The sequence below is a fragment of the Trematomus bernacchii genome, unplaced genomic scaffold (genome assembly GCF_902827165.1).
Source record: "Trematomus bernacchii unplaced genomic scaffold, fTreBer1.1, whole genome shotgun sequence".
NCBI classification, from domain to species: domain Eukaryota; kingdom Metazoa; phylum Chordata; class Actinopteri; order Perciformes; family Nototheniidae; genus Trematomus; species Trematomus bernacchii.
Window position 1 is genome coordinate 691,419 of NW_022987746.1, and position 17,757 is coordinate 709,175.

Sequence of the window (17,757 nt, forward strand, 5' to 3'; positions counted from 1 at the left end):
AACGGGTCCAAAGGTGGATAGATCGGGGAACGGAGCACTCTGGGGGGTCCAACGGGGCCGTGTGACGACGCAATAGCCCCGCCTCTCCCCACCTCTGCTGCTCAGCCCCGCAAAGTACACTGCACACTGAATTCAGATTATTTATCTTTATCTCGATATGGACATAAACGCGAGTGAAGTCTAATCTGACAGGACGGAGACACGCAGCTCCTCCCGCTGTGATGCAGCGGGAGCAAAACACACACTTCAAGTCAGATCATCACCCTTAGCTATTTTAATTACCTCTCAAACTACCTAAACTAGTTATAAATATGTTTATTTTTACTGTCGGGTCATCATTACAGGATCAGCTGCTGCATGAGACAGACACTGACGCTGTGAGAAGAGAGGGAGGAAAAAGAGACAGCCTCCGTGTATTTTATGATTATATATCATTATATCGTCGTTATTCATTTGTTTTAAAGCTCAATAAATAACAAAGAAGACCTTTGACCGGCACTTTTATAATTTTGTCCGGAAGATTTAAACTTTAACACACGCTGACCGGCGAAAAACTCTGCCCGGTTCCGTCGGCCCCCACCACGGAGAATAAACAGAAGTGCAGCCATGACAACCATTCTTCTTCGCTGCTTTTGTGGAGGAAGTTGCTGCTTTTGTGGAGGAAGTTACAGCGCCACGTACAGGCTCGGCATATGTAGTGCAGCTTTTCCAGCGGTTGGATGTAAACGGAGCCGTCTCGTGGAGCTTGACACAATCCGGTGTATATTGCGTGTGGGCGGAAGGTTTTTGCGTTTGCGTTTGCGTTACTCCGATGTGTTTTGCCGTATGCGTTCCCGTGGAGCCGGGGCCTTAATTCCTAGGAATGTTAACAGAACCTTCTGAGCTCAAATTGTCCTATAAGGAATTTCAAATGTAAGACATTTGTTGTTGACATTGTTTTTTTTTACCATTTCAAACCAACCTGAATAATCTTGCTGCACTTTGCATGAAAGTGCTTCACTGCTCAGTCTGACAGCTGCAGAGCAAGGAGGAAGTACACTAGCTGCCCACTTCTCCTAGTACTAGACTCCTGGTACTAAGATGGGTTAAATGCAGAGGCCACATTTCACTGTGTGTGCTGTGTGCTCTGCATGTGTGACCATTAAAAGAGGGTTTCATCCCTCCCAATTCTAATTCTAAGTACGGAGATAAAAGTCACTAACTCACCGGCGCTCAGAAAAATATGCGATGTGGACACGGGCCCTTACTATATAACTATTTTATATATGCTGTCTTGCAATCTGGCACCAGGGGCCTCATTTATAAAGCCTTGCGTAGGATTCACGTGGGAAGGTGGCGTACGTAGGACAAAGCAAGTAAATACGCACACAAATATTCCGATTTATAAAACACTGCGCACGCACGTCCTACGGCGGTTTCCCTTTATAAATCACAACTCGAAATGCGGCGCAGCTTTTGCAGGCTTCACGTAACGCCTATATTTGCCTATAAATAGTCAAAGAAACGCCCATTCATTCATTCATTTTGACTGACTGCATGAAGAAGATCACAGGAAATGACGACAGAACAGCTAAAAAAGACATCTCACACCGAGTCAGATTTTGGTTATTTTGGGGAGGTGGAGATAAATCACATTGTTTGGTGGATGCAGTTTGAACCAGAGTAGCAGCATGGAGGTCGGATCGTCACCAAAATAAATAAATAAGTGGTCCGAAAAAAGTGAATGACAAAATACACATAACCTTCCTCAGGCAGTGTGTCAGTGTGTTTGTGCCGGGGACAGGAGACCCCCCCCCCATGATGAGAAACTGTAAGAAAGTATCGGGGGATCCCTCCGGAGTGGAGTCATGGCGACTGGATCTGAAAAAATGTATTTCATTTCGTGGTTTGTGTTCCAGCCAGAGGTTGCGCTAGACTTTTTTGCTGCCCGTCATTTTGACGGACAGGATCGTAAAATTTCCGTCAAAATCCATTATAACCCGTCGGCCTGTACACAACTCTGCCGGGGGGGGGGCGCACACTCGCTCGTGAACTGTTAGCGGCGTGTTATGCATGCCCACTGCACCTCGCGGGAGCGCGCGCAGCGTAAAGCAAGTACTCACAGACATTTCACTGATCTGTTCGGCAAAGTTAGGTTTGGAAACGATATCATTTCCTTTTGGGAGGGCATACATAATAACACGGCATAACACCGGAGCCCCGCTGCGCGGAAACTTTGGCGCTGTTCTGAGTTTGTTCTAATCTGTCAAAATGACCGACGGCTTTCAGATTTTTCTGTCATTGTTAAAAAAAAAAACGTCATCTCAACACCCCGGCAACTCTATCCACCAGTTAAATGAAATAAAACAAATGTGTTGTGTTATATGGTGTTCTTAGTTTCCATACCTCCTGTGTTTTATGAGCGACTTATCAAGTATTGGCGAACGACATAAAACATGATTAAACATGATGGTATATAAAACCAAGCTCGTATCTACAACCTATAGAAATGAAAAACGGCGTCAGTTTAGACGTAATTCTGTCCTCCTGCATACCGCATCATTTATGAGAAAACATTTCTTAACAAGAGAACATAATCGAGGGTGATCAATAACATTTCCGTATTTATTTATTTCTCCAAGTTATGTTTTTGTGTGCACTGAGGAGTCTCAAACAGGCGTTTGTTTAATCATTTTAAGATTGGCTTTAATCAATGTTTGAAAATGAATTCTTCATATTTGATAAATGAGAGGTAACATTTTATTTATGGTATTATTTCCACATATTTCTCTCCATTCTTCCTTCTGCCAACGGTGTCGCAGTTTCTCGTCTCTCCCGTTGTTGTGCTTAGTGCGTACAGATGGGTCAGAGTGTCCGTGGAGGACCGCACATTTTCCTGTCAAGTTAGTTTTTTATAAATCGCAAACATTGCTTAGAAACTGGCGTACGCCATCTTTTGAGCGTACGCACCGTTTATAAATGAGGCCCCTGGAGAGGATTCAGTTTTTATTTAACGCAATGTAATGTATTTGATTCAGTTCAGAGCAAGTCCAAACATCTTTAAATGGGCAGAAATCAAATGCTGCTCTTTACAAGAACTAATGATGTGTGTAAAACATTTGTTGTTTCCACAGACAGAGAGCAGGGTCTCCAGCCCCCAGCTGTCTGTCTCTGAAGAGTGACCGGTCCATAGGGGAACCTCCAGTCTTCAGTAAAGAACCCGGACCCTCAGACACAAAGTAAGAGTCTGTTTCTACTGTAACCTGACCTGAAGAGGATTCAGTTGTTATATCATCTGATAATATAAACTGCTTTATTTATAATAAATACATAAGGGCAGTATATTACAGAAACACAGTTAGTTTAGTTCAGTAGTAAAATAGCAGTACAGTGTAAAAGGGCTATTTCAATTTAAAACAATATATACATTTTTTGTAATTGTTATCGGGCTTTCATCTTTTCTTTTTCAGAACAAGGGTTTCTGCCTGAGTGTAACCCTCAGCATCTTCTTTAATGTGTTGTTCAGATGGTTAATAATAAGAGTAATAACTTGGTGAGGAGGAGGTTACGTTTAACATTAGCAAGTGCAGTTGAGAGAGAGAGACACACATTGACAAAGAGAGAGAGACAGAGATACCACACACACACACACACACACACACACACACACACACACACACACACACACACCACACACACACACACACACACACACACACACACACACACACACACACACACACACACACACACACACACACACACACACACACACACACACACACAGGTTTCTTGTACACCCGGCTCTGGGCTGCCACCCAAACTCTTTCCTCACAGCTCCATGCTCCTCACTGATGTCTCCCTGCCGGTACCTGCTCCCAGGGTTTAGACCGGACACAAAGCTAATTTTCAGAACCTTTTGAGCTCATGTTGTCTTTGAAAATAAACAACAATACTATATGTGCTTGTCTACAATCTGACACCTGAGGCCTGTACTACGAAGCTGGTTCAACCTAACCTGGATATGTTGGAGTTAGCCGGTTGGCCCAATCCAAAACATACGCGCTCTGGCTAAACTGTACTACGACGCTGGTTATCAAGTGGATCGCTCAAGCCAGCCGTGTCCTATCTAGTTAGGTGCGCGTTCACATAAAAGGGGTGGTATTTGGAGCATTCGACCAATCACAAACATGGACAAGCCGTGTACTGACAGCGCAGCGTCATACTTCCTGAATGAAAAGTGAACTAATATTAGTCAAATATGAAGAAGTTAAACTTTAAAACATCCATGACTTAAACACTTTATCCAGGATCAAAGCCACATAGCTGCACCTGCAAGGTGAATACAGCTGGTAAAAGAAAAAGTGTTTGAATGCGTACATTAACAGGTTTATGATATCACTGCCCCGTCCAAGACACGATCTGACTTTAATTACATTTGACTCGAGTGTTTCGTCAACTTAATGTGTTGCTTAAAATAATACTTCTGCATACAGTATGTGACACTGTGAGTGTTGCACGGCCAGATACGGCTCAAGAAGCTGACTCGGATAAGGAAATATATGATACATTATGATGTGAGATGATATGAATGATAATGGGACACATCGACGTCTGCACTCACAGTGCCGCGGACTGTACTTAATGTTACTCTGATCCGGTTACTTATGTTGTGGCAGATATTTAAGTAAGCTTTCTTAACGCTAATGTTATAATAGTCAGATTGCTCTGAAGATGGGAGGGGATATTCTATTAATTTTCACGTTCACACAGTCAGTTGATTTTTGCCGGCCGTCTTTCCTGCAACGGCAGTTTTTCTGTATTTCCTCTATCCTGTAATATGACTTGATCGCTTTAAACTCCGCACACGGAGCTCTGATTGGTCAGCAGGCGGTGCTTTCACTGAGTTGATCTCTTAGCCTGCAACCTAACCTCCTCCCGAGGAGGTTAGCCGCTCAGCATAAGTTACCATGGAGATCTAGCCCGCTAAAAAGAGAACCAGCGTCGTAGGACCGGAAAGCCCGAGTTTTCCCTGAAGTCAGCCGGCTAAGAGAAAATCCGGCTTCGTAGTACAGGCCTCAGGAAGAAGATCACCGGAAATGACGACCGAACAGCTAAAAAAGACATCTCACACCGTGTCAGATTTTGGTTCTTTTGGGGAGGTGGAGATAAATCACATTGTTTGGTGGATGCAGTTTGAACCAGAGTAGCAGCATGGAGGTCGGATCGTCACCAAAATAAATAAATAAGTGGTCCGAAAAAAGTGAATGACAAAAAAAATACACATAACCTTCCTCAGGCAGTGTGTCAGTGTGTTTGTGCCGGGGACAGGAGACCCCCCCCCCATGATGAGAAACTGTAAGAAAGTATCGGGGGATCCCTCCGGAGTGGAGTCATGGCGACTGGATCTGAAAAAATGTATTTAATTTCGTGGTTTGTGTTCCAGCCAGAGGTTGTGCTAGACTTTTTGCTGCCCGTCATTTGACGGACAGGATCGTAACATTTCCATCAAAATCCATTATAACCCGTCGGCCTGTACACAACTCTGCCAGGGGGGGCGCACACTCGCTCGTGAACGCCGTGTTATGCATGCCCACTGCACCTCGCGGGAGCGCGCGCAGCGTAAAGCAAGTCCTCACAGACATTTCAATGATCTGTTCGGCAAAGTTAGGTTTGGAAACTATATCATTTCCTTTTGGGAGGGCATACATAATAACACGGCATAACACCGGAGCCCCGCTGCACGGAAACTTTGGCGCTGTTCTGAGTTTGTTGTAATCTGTCAAAATGACCGACGGCTTTCAGATTTTTCTGTCATTGTTAAAAAAAAAAAAACGTCATAGACGGAAAATATTCGGTTAACACGACCTCTGGTTCCAGCTGTCAATCAGCTGTGCGCAGCGTCTCCAATGCAGCCTGTGCATCTCAACACCCCCCCCCGCAGGAACTCTATCCACCAGTTAAATGAAATAAAACAAATGTGTTGTGTTATATGGTGTTCTTAGTTTCCATACCTCCTGTGTTTTATGAGCGACTTATCAAGTATTGGCGAACGGCATAAAACATGATTAAAGATGATAGTATATAAAACCATGCTCGTATCTACAACCTATAGAAATGAAAAACGGCGTCAGTTTAGACGTTATTCTGTCCTCCTGCTTACCGCATCATTTATGAGAACACATGTCATAACATTAACTCAACATATTCTAGGTGGTTTTAAATAACATTTATAGAGATGTCCCGATCCGATCACGTGATCGGGGATCGGAGCCAATCACGTGATTTTCAAAAGATCGGAATCGGGAGAAAAAAATCGGGGATCGGGAATTTTTAATTTTTAATTTTTAAAAAATTTTTTTTTATATAAAATATTTTTATTATTTTATTTAATGTTACAAAACAAAAATGACCATGTTCACGTCTTAAAGTCATCCTGAGGCCTTAGTTTTGGTTTAAAATTACACAACATCATGTATGTGTTGCTTCTTTTGGGCTTGTTTTCATAGACCTGGTTGCTTATTTCTCTCAAATCTGGCAACAGAGTGGGCGCAGTGTCTAATAGTAGCAGTAAGCTAACGAGAGGCTACGTTCAGCTGGTGACTCGGGAGTCGGGACAGAGAAAATGTCAGGAGTTTGGAAGTATTATAAAATTGAAAGCGAAGGCAGTGTAACAGCCAGATGCAATGTTTGCAAGGCGGAGGTTCCGCGTGGTGGAAAGAACAGAGCTACGTTCAACACGACCAATCTAATACAAACACCACCAACAACAACACGACGAGTACACAGCGGCCACTCAGGTAACGGCACTGAAACAACCGACACTTTCAGAGACTTTTAAAAGGAAAGAGAAACTGCCCCAGAACAGTGAAAAAGCCAAAAACATAACAGCCAAGATAGCTGAATTCATCGCGTTGGATGACCAGCCGTTATCTGTTACCTTTTTTTTTTTTTAATGCATTGCATAAAGATCGGATCGGGAAAAATCGGTATCGGCAGATTGTCAAAATCAAATGATCGGAATCGGATCGGGAGCAAAAAAAGGTGATCGGGACATCCCTAAACATTTCCGTATTTATTTATTTCTCCAAGTTATGTTTTTGTGTGCACTGAGGAGTCTCAAACAGGCGTTTGTTTAATCATTTTAAGATTGGCTTTAATCAATGTTTGCAAATGAATTCTTCATATTTGATAAATGAGAGGTAACATTTTATTTATGGTATTATTTCCACATATTTCTCTCCATTCTTCCTTCTGCCAGCGGGGTCGCAGTTTCTCGTCTCTCCCGTTGTTGTGCTTAGTGCGTACAGATGGGTCAGAGTGTCCGTGGAGGACCGCACATTTTCCTGTCAAGTTAGTTTTTTATAAATTGCAAACATTGCTTAGAAACTGGCGTACGCCATCTTTTGAGCGTACGCACCGTTTATAAATGAGGCCCCTGGAGAGGATTCAGTTTTTATTTAACGCAATGTAATGTATTTGATTCAGTTCAGAGCAAGTCCAAACATCTTTAAATGGGCAGAAATCAAATGATGCTCTTTACAAGAACTAACGATGTGTGTAAAACATGTGTTGTTTCCACAGACAGAGAGCAGGGTCTCCAGCCCCCAGCTGTCTGTCTCTGAAGAGTGACCGGTCCATAGGGGAACCTCCAGTCTTCAGTAAAGAACCCGGACCCTCAGACACAAAGTAAGAGTCTGTTTCTACTGTAACCTGAAGAGGATTCAGTTGTTATATCATCTGATAATATAAACTGCTTTATTTATCATAAATACACAAGGGCAGTATATTACAGAAACACAGTTAGTTTAGTTCAGTAGTAAAATAGCAGTACAGTGTAAAAGGGCTATTTCAATTTAAAACAATATATACATTTTTTTTAATTGTTATCGGACTTTCATCTTTTCTTTTTCAGAACAAGGGTTTCTGTCTGAGTGTAACCCTCAGCATCTTTTTGAATGTATTGTTCAGATGGTTAATAATAAGAGTAATAACTTGGTGAGGAGGAGGTTACGTTTAACATTAGCAAGTGCAGTTGAGAGAGAGAGACACACATTGACAAAGAGAGAGAGACAGAGATACACACACACACACACACACCACACACACACACACACACACACACACACACCCCCAAACTCTTTCCTCACAGCTCCATGCTCCTCACTGATGTCTCCCTGCCGGTACCTGCTCCCAGGGTTTAGACCGGACACAAAGCTAATTTTCAGAACCTTTTGAGCTCATGTTGTCTTTGAAAATAAACAACAATACTATATGTGCTTGTCTACAATCTGACACCAGGAAGAAGATCACCGGAAATGACGACAGAACAGCTAAAAAAGACATCTCACACCGAGTCAGATTTAGGTTCTTTTGGGGAGGTGGAGATAAATCACATTGTTTGGTGGATGCAGTTTGAACCAGAGTAGCAGCATGGAGGTCGGATCGTCACCAAAATAAATAAATAAGTGGTCTGAAAAAAGTGAATGACAAAATACACATAACCTTCCTCAGGCAGTGTGTCAGTGTGTTTGTGCCGGGGACAGGAGACCCCCCCCCATGATGAGCAACTGTAAGAAAGTATCGGGGGATCCCTCCGGAGTGGAGTCATGGCGACTGGATCTGAAAAAAATGTATTTCATTTCGTGGTTTGTGTTCCAGCCAGAGGTTGTGCTAGACTTTTTTGCTGCCCGTCATTTTGACGGACAGGATCGTAACATTTCCGTCAAAATCCATTATAACCCGTCGGCCTGTACACAACTCTGCCGGGGGGGGGGGGCGGGGCGCACACTCGCTCGTGAACTGTTAGCGGCGTGTTATTCATGCCCACTGCACCTCGCGGGAGCGCGCGCAGCGTAAAGCAAGTACTCACAGACATTTCACTGATCTGTTCGGCAAAGTTAGGTTTGGAGACGATATCATTTCCTTTTGGGAGGGCATACATAATAACACGGCATAACACCGGAGCCCCGCTGCGCGGAAACTTTGGCGCTGTTCTGAGTTTGCTCTAATCTGTCAAAATGACGGACGGCTTTCAGATTTTTCTGTCATTGTTAAAAAAAAAAACGTCATCTCAACACCCCGGCAACTCTATCCACCAGTTAAATGAAATAAAACAAATGTGTTGTGTTATATGGTGTTCTTAGTTTCCATACCTCCTGTGTTTTATGAGCGACTTATCAAGTATTGGCGAACGACATTAAACACGATTAAACATGATGGTATATAAAACCAAGCTCGTATCTACAACCTATAGAAATGAAAAACGGCGTCAGTTTAGACGTAATTCTGTCCTCCTGCATACCGCATCATTTATGAGAAAACATTTCTTAACAAGAGAACATAATCGAGGGGTGATCAATAACATTTCCGTATTTATTTATTTCTCCAAGTTATGTTTTTGTGTGCACTGAGGAGTCTCAAACAGGCGTTTGTTTAATCATTTTAAGATTGGCTTTAATCAATGTTTGAAAATGAATTCTTCATATTTGATAAATGAGAGGTAACATTTTATTTATGGTATTATTTCCACATATTTCTCTCCATTCTTCCTTCTGCCAACGGCGTCGCAGTTTCTCGTCTCTCCCGTTGTTGTGCTTAGTGGGTACAGATGGGTCAGAGTGTCCGTGGAGGACAGCACATTTTCCTGTCAAGTTAGTTTTTTATAAATCGCAAACATTGCTTAGAAACTGGCGTACGCCATCTTTTGAGCGTACGCACCGTTTATAAATGAGGCCCCTGGAGAGGATTCAGTTTTTATTTAACGCAATGTAATGTATTTGATTCAGTTCAGAGCAAGTCCAAACATCTTTAAATGGGCAGAAATCAAATGCTGCTTTTTACAAGAACTAATGATGTGTGTAAAACATGTGTTGTTTCCACAGACAGAGAGCAGGGTCTCCAGCCCCCAGCTGTCTGTCTCTGAAGAGTGACCGGTCCATAGGGGAACCTCCAGTCTTCAGTAAAGAACCCGGACCCTCAGACACAAAGTAAGAGTCTGTTTCTACTGTAACCTGAAGAGGATTCAGTTTTTACATCATCTGATAATATAAACTGCTTTATTTATAATAAATACACAAGGGCAGTATATTACAGAAACACAGTAAGTTTAGTTAAGTAGTAAAATAGCAGTACAGTGTAAAAGGGATATTTCAATTTAAAACAATATATACATTTTTTTAAATTGTTATCGGGCTTTCATCTTTTCTTTTTCAGAACAAGGGTTTCTGCCTGAGTGTAACCCTCAGCATCTTTTTGAATGTATTGTTCAGATGGTTAATAATAAGAGTAATAACTTGGTGAGGAGGAGGTTACATTTAACATTAGCAAGTGCAGTTGAGAGAGAGAGACACACATTGACAAAGAGAGAGAGACAGAGATACACACACACTATCACACACTCACACACACACACACACACACACACACACACACACACACACACACACACACACACACACACACAGAGGTTTCTTGTACACCCGGCTCTGGGCTGCCACCCAAACTCTTTCCTCACAGCTCCATGCTCCTCACTGATGTCTCCCTGCCGGTACCTGCTCCCAGGGTTTGGACCGGACACAAAGCTAATTTTCAGAACCTTTTGAGCTCATGTTGTCCTTTGAAAATAAACAACATACTATATGTGCTTGTCTACAATCTGACACCTGAGGCCTGTACTACGAAGCCGAATTTTTGCTTATCGAGGTAACTTCAGGGTTAACTCTGGGTTCCCGGTCCTACGACGCTGGTTCTGTTCTTAGCGGGCTAGATCTCCATGGTAACTTATGCTGAACGACTTTTTTTTTTTACCAGCTGTATTCACCTTGCAGGTGCAACTATGTGGCTTTGATCCTGGATAAAGTGTTTAAGTCATGGATGTTTAAAGTTTAACTTCTTCATAGTTGTCTAATATTAAAGTTCACTTTTCATTCAGGAAGTATGACGCTGCGCTGTCAGTACGCTTGTCATGTGAACGCGCTCTCAGCCGGACGGAGAAACCCTGGCTTGAGTTAACGAGTTGATAACCAGCGTCGTAGGACAGTTTAGCGAGAGTGCGTTTGTTTTGGGTTAGTTAAGCCAGATAACGATTAATCAATGTTCTAACTTGAAACACCTTTTTTTCATGTACCATTAGCTAGCTTTAATCCTTTTGACTTTGTTTATCGATTCACCTTTTTTTTTAGGACTGAGGAGAAAAGAGCAGATTTTCCAACACAAAGCTGTGTGTCCATGAGTAGTGACCGCTCCATGGATTACCCTAGCAAGTGAGTTTGGCCTCGGGCCCAATTCACTGACAATTCACTAGCTGGCCCGCCATCTAGTGAATTGTCAACGGGGGGGAGCCTCGCTGCGGTGCCGGCCGTCAGCGAACCGAGCCGGCCCTTGACGACCGGCCGTTCTGTGATTCTCCAGATTCTACAGATGGCCAGTCCGCCCCTGCTCACAAACTTATTAAGGTCCAAAGCTTTAGTGTGTTTTGAATCAATGCTGACCGTCTCTTCTCGGTCATTGTAGACCGAATGCTTCTCGTTTTGCGCCGTCTGGTTCAAATGACCATCACATTTGCATGCTCGTGCCAGGGCCGGGGGAGGGGTTACAAGGCTCGCGTCTTGTGCTGCATTCACTTGCACTCGGACATTAGGGATGTTCTCTCATAAATGTCCGATGAGCCAAAACTTTTCTTTCAAAACAAAGCACATTTTCCGGGCCAAATATTATTGCTGGCGGGCCAACAATGGCCTGTTGCCGACCCATGCCCTACAGCTTTCAAACGGCAAGATGCAATTCCTAAGTAAGTTAACCGGACCTTTTGAGCTCATATTGTCTTAGAAAGGATACAACAACACTGTATGTGCTTGCCTACGGTCTGACACCTGGTGGCTACGATTAGTTAATGTTCTAACTTGAAACACCTGCTTTCTTCAGGCAACGAGCTTCTAACATCTTAGCCTGTCTTTTGTCAATTCTCCATGTATTGCAACACTTACATTCTTCAGTGTTTGTTTGACTTAAATCAAACACTAATGAACGTTTTTTTCTCCCCAGGGATCAACAGGAAACTTCAGAGGTTCACACAGAGTTGGACTCCATATTCAGGGTGTGTAAACATGCTCACCTTTAATGTGATATTTCGGATTGTTGGAAGCAGAGGTGGGGACTCGAGTCACATGACTTGACTCGAGTCAGACTCAAGTCGCATATTTTTGTAGTGAGATATTACATTTAGTTTTTTCTAAAAACGTGATTGGGTGATTATAGCGCCGTGCGCGCAAACCTGGCAACCCACTAGACGGCAGGAGCGTCAGTTAACATGGCAGCGGCTAGCGTTACTCCACAAATAGTGAAGTTTGGATTCAAGGATTATGTTGTCGATGACGCTAATAAGAAGAGAACAGCGGTATGCAGGGTCTGCAGCATAAAGATCAGTGACAGCGACCACCAACACAACATCCAACTTCATTCGTCACTACAAAAAAAACCCACAGAGAAAGGTGCGTGAATGGTTGTGATGTGTAGCTAGAAAGCTAACGTTAAGTTTAAGCTACGTTAGACTTGGTTTCAAATCGATTAGCAAGAGACTGGACAAAACGGTAAATGAACACTAGAACCTCCAAGGGATTCATTTTGACTAACCCTGATACTGACGGTCTGAGAGATGAGAGATCATACTAGCTAGCATAGAGAGATGATAGAGAGAGAGAGAGAGATATCTGCGATAAGAGAGAGCGCGAGAGATATATACTCGAGATCATCTCATCTCTCTCTCTCTCTCTCTTCTTCGCTCTCTTCTCTCTCTCTCTCATGCTATCTCTTTCTCTCTCTCGCGCTCTCTACTCCTCTCTCTCTCGTCTCTCTCATCTCTCTCTCTGTCTCTCTTCTGCTCGCTCTCGCTCTCTCTCTCTCTCTCTCTCTCTCTCTCTCTCTCTCTCCTCTCTCTCTCTCTTCTCTCTCTCTCTCCTCTCTCTCTCTTCTCTCTCTCTCCTCTCTCTCCTCTCTTCTCTCTCTCTCTCTTCTCTCTCTCTCTCTCTCTCTCTCTCCTTCCTCTCTCCCTCTTCTCTCTCTCTCTTCTCTCTCTCTCTCTCTTCTCTCTCGAGAGAGAGAGAGAGAGAGAGAGAGAGGTTTATTTCCCCTGTGTTATCAGAAGTTTCTGTAAACTGTTGAATAATGTAGTTCATCTACTTTTAGTAGTTTGTTTAAATGTTTTAATTATGTTGTTTTTGTTTGTAGAAGTGCATCATTCCTTGATTTATTGTGAAATGAATCTGAACTTTTTGATCTGTTATGATGATAAACTGAAGCCATTTCTAAATTAACCCAATTAAGTGAGTTTTAAATCGTCCTACTTAATTTATAAGGAAATTATGAAGAGGAACAAATTAAATGATTTGAAAATGATATCTCTGTAGGTGCTGACGCTGTTGGCGGTTCTAGTGTTAACAGACATTTAAATTAAATATGTGTAATGGCAAATGCCATAATACGATTTTCTTACCTGGAATTCTGCCTTTTTGAACAGACTTTGATTGAGACCTAGCTATATTGTCTGCAGTTCTAGGGTTAATATGAATCTAATATGATTGTCATCGGTCTAAATTAGATTTCAAATGATTAACTGTGTATGTAATGAAGATCATAGTGTGGGTTCAATCCATTTCATAACCACTGATTTAAATGCGGAAACTGGCTTATTCATCAGAATTTGTATGACTTGACTTGACTCTCACCACAGTGACTTGGGGACTTGCTTGATACTTGTAGGGTCAAGACTTGAGACTTGCTCATGACGTGCACATGTAGGACTTACTCCCACCTCTGGTTTGAAGTAGTGTTCTTATCCATGCAGTAGATCATGCAGTTTGGAGAAACTACAAAAGTTATTTTGATGATAATTCTGATTTGTAATAGGGAGAAAGGTGCCTCTCTCAGTCCCACTCTGCAGCCCAAACGCATGTTCCTGCACGTTGCATGTAATCCTTGAAGTGCGAGTCGTGACGTCTCCTGTGCAAGATTGTAAGATTATCGGCATTAGAGTTCACTTTAGTAAAATTGCATCATATTTAATGAATTAAATGTTTCCTGGGGTTTCCTCTGATGTCCCTCGAGAAACTCCGCTTCAACTATCGGTTATTTACTGGTAATGTTAACTGCTTGCCAACGCAAGTTAGCAAAGATCTGAATATGAGCACACAGGCTAGCAGCAGGGGGTTTGGGACCGCTGGGAGGAGAAGGTTTTCTGGGTGTGGGGGCAGGGTGGGATCGGGATTGCCGGGCGTCAACGTGTTGTGCAAGAATCAGAGCAGACACTGGAGGAGTGATCAGAACCTCTACGTACGTTTTATTGACCTTGCTTGTTTTTCTTTGTGTTAGCAAGTGAAATTGCAAACAGAAGTGACACAAAAAACTGCAAAATGAATGATCACGTGCCCATATCAGAAGATTTAGGGGTAAGCTATATTTAGAATATGGTATTGCTTTACCAATAAATATTGCTGTCCTATAAACCTTTCAGTTGGGGAACTGAAGCGGTTATTCATGCTCTCATTAAAGCCACCAGACTCCTTTGGCATAACACGTACGTTGCCATGCCTTGATTGCGTTAGATGGTTTGTGTTAACGGAACGTCCACACAGCAGCGTTAAAAAAAATCTTGAACGCTTCTGCCCATTCACTTTGAATGGGGTGACGTCACTTCTTCTCCCTCACTTTTCGGCCGAAATGGATTGTGGGCAGGCGAGCGGGAGATTTTGAGGATTCAAAGTTGAACATGTTCAACTTTTGAAGCTGAGGAGGGAAGCGTCAGCCAATCAAATCCTTGTACGCAAATCTGACAGTTCAAGCTCTAGCCAATCAAAACGGCGTGTATGCTGGGAGAGACTACCGCAGGTCAGTTCCCCTCATATTCCAAAAAATGGAGGGAGAATTAGCGGTAGCGAATCAATCACCCGGTGCTTTATGACCAGACCTACCGGGATATAAACCGAGGAGGAGCCAGGCATGGAGGAGGTGGCAGAGACAGTGGTAGGTTTTTCGCCTGTTTTGGGGAGTTTATATCCAGTTTACTACTTCAGGGCTTTTTGTCTTCGTATGTCGCGGGGGCGGGAGATTCATGTGATTGGTTTGCTCGCAAAAAAATCCTCAAGCTTCAGATACACCTCCAAGATTTTTTTAACGCTGCTGTGTAGACGTACCGTTATTGTGTGATTGTTGTCAATCCGAGCTAACCCAAACACCAAAGTCAAACAATCCAACTAACCAATCAAAGCAGCAGTAGACGCAGTCACAGGTATCGTCCAACAGTTGAACGGGCAAACGGCTAAATGATTAGTGTAGTGGCAGGAATAAGCCTTGATTGCAACACTGTGACAGCAGCTGAATCACTAGCAAGGATTCTGCTTTCGGGTAGAAACAGATATAGGATGGATTTTTTCTGACTCAAGGGGAAGACTTGGTAAGACAGAATACAAGCACATTTTTAACAAAAATTCAATTTTATTGAATTGCAGCTTCTTGAGGAGAACATGTTTGCCTATCTGAAGAAAGAGCTTAAGAAGTTCCAGAAGGTTTTGAGAACTAATAACCCAGAATGCTTCGAGAGCCAAGGTAAGTCTGAAGAAGTGGTTGATGGGGAAGAGGAAGAGCAGAGGAGGGAGCAGAAGAGAGGCATTTCTGAAGATCACACTGGACTTCCTGAGAACAATGAAGCAGGAGGAACTGGCAGACTCACTGAGAAACAGTAAGGACGTTTAAAAATAAATGTTAAAATCATAGATTCACACGTCTACAGTTTACTGTCAATATTAAAATCTGCATTAAATCTATTCATACTGGTTAACACACCATCAAAAGCTGTTTGTCTAGGCATGTGGAGCCTACTGTTGCGTCGACTTTACAAGGGCGCTGAGGCAGCTTTCGCCTTTAGGTTGCTCAGGGGGACCATAACCAGCTAACAGTTCTCTCCGATCTTCCAGGTGTTGTTTTTTAAAGTTCTATTAAAATATTGTCCATGGGACAGCAGTGTTTTCCCTAGAAAACGCAGTTCGCTTCGCTCTTGGTGTGTGTGGGTATGTGCATGACACGAGCACTTGAGAGACACAAGAGCAGAGATTATTAATGTTCGTGTCACATTTTATCAGTGGTTCTTATAAAATGAAGAAAGGTGAAACACTGGACAGATCTTCAAGTCAGTGTAATGTCACTAAAATAAACAATTTCTGCATATTTGCTGCATACCAATATTTACGAAAGTCAAGGTATCTCTCGGCTGTGATTGGTTGTTCCTTTTCACATTACAAGCAGTGTAAGCTGCTGCCTTCCCAACGTTTCACTTTCAACTCGGGCGTGGCTTTCTCGTTTCCAGCCGTGTCTTTGTTGACAATAATGAAAATATGCAAGCCTAAACACGGCCATAAGCCCCTAATCATTTTTTTTTTCTTGTAGAATTTCTTGCTGCAATGGGCCAACATAAACTCAAATCTAATCTGAAGAAGAAGTTTGAATTTGTGTTTGAGGGGATTGCTAAAGCAGGAAATCCATCCGTTCTGAACCAGATCTACACAGAGCTGTACATCACAGAGGGAGGGACTGCAGAGACCAATAAAGACCACGAGGTCATACAGATTGAGAAAGCATCCTGGAAACCAGACACACCAGAAACAACAATCAGATGTGAAGACATCTTTAAGGCCTCACCTGGAAGAGATAAACCAATCAGAACAGTGATAACAAAGGGTGGGGCTGGCATTGGGAAAACAGTCTTAACACAGAAGTTCACTCTGGACTGGGCTGAAGGCAAAGCCAACCAGGACATACAGTTCATATTTCCTTTCTCTTTCAAAGAGCTGAATGTGCTGAAAGAAAGAAAGTACAGTTTAGTGGATCTTGTTCATTACTTCTTTCCTGAATTTGAAAAAGCAGGAGTCTGGAGGTTTGAAGAGTCCCAAGTCCTGTTGATCTTTGACGGTCTGGATGAGTGTCGACTTCCTCTGGACTTCCACAACACTGAGATCCTGACTGATGTCACAGAGTCCACCTCAGTGGATGTGCTGCTGACAAACCTCATCAGGGGGAAGCTGCTTCCCTCAACTCGCCTCTGGATAACCACAAGACCTGCAGCAGCCAATCAGATCCCTCCTCAGTGTGTGGACATGGTGACAGAGGTCCGAGGGTTCACGACCCACAGAAGGAGGTTTACTTCAGGAAGAGATTCAGAGATCAGGAGCCGGCCGGCACCATCATCTCCCACATCAAGACCTCACGAAGCCTCCACATCATGTGCCACATCCCATCTTCTGCTGGATCTCTGCTACAGTTCTGGACCACATGTTGAAAACCAGAGAGGGAGGAGAGCTGCCCAAGACCCTGACTGAGATGTACATCCACTTCCTGGTGGTTCAGTCCAAAGTGAAGAAAGTCAAGTATGATGGAGGAGCTGAGACAGATCCACACTGGAATCCAGAGAGCAGGAAGATGGTCCTGGGTTTCTGGGGAAACTGGCTTTCCAGGAGCTGAAGAGAAGGCAACATCATCTTCTATGAGTCCGACCTGACCCCCGGAGTGTGGCACAAATTGCACACTAATCAGAGCAGCCTCAGTTACTTCAGGAGTGTTCACTGAGGTCTTTAAAGAGGAGACAGGAATGCACCAGGACAAGATGTTCTGCTTCGTCCATCTGAGCGTTCAGGAGTTCCTGGCTGCTCTTTATGTCCATCTGACATTCTTTAACTCTGGAGTCAATCTGTTGTCAGAAGAACAACATCCTCCACTGTGGTCTAATTGGTT

General features: G+C 43.2%; 1 protein-coding gene across 1 annotated transcript; it reads left to right on the forward strand.

Moving 5' to 3' along the window:
- Nucleotides 1–15,631: 15,631 nt before the first annotated feature.
- On the forward strand, nucleotides 15,632–17,469 carry LOC117496465 (NLR family CARD domain-containing protein 3-like). The gene is made up of 2 exons (XM_034148141.1): nucleotides 15,632–15,712; nucleotides 16,417–17,469. Exons 1-2 carry the CDS (start codon nucleotides 15,676–15,678, stop codon nucleotides 17,343–17,345), a joined length of 966 nt encoding a protein of 321 aa, XP_034004032.1. The 5' UTR covers nucleotides 15,632–15,675; the 3' UTR covers nucleotides 17,346–17,469.
- Nucleotides 17,470–17,757: the final 288 nt, after the last annotated feature.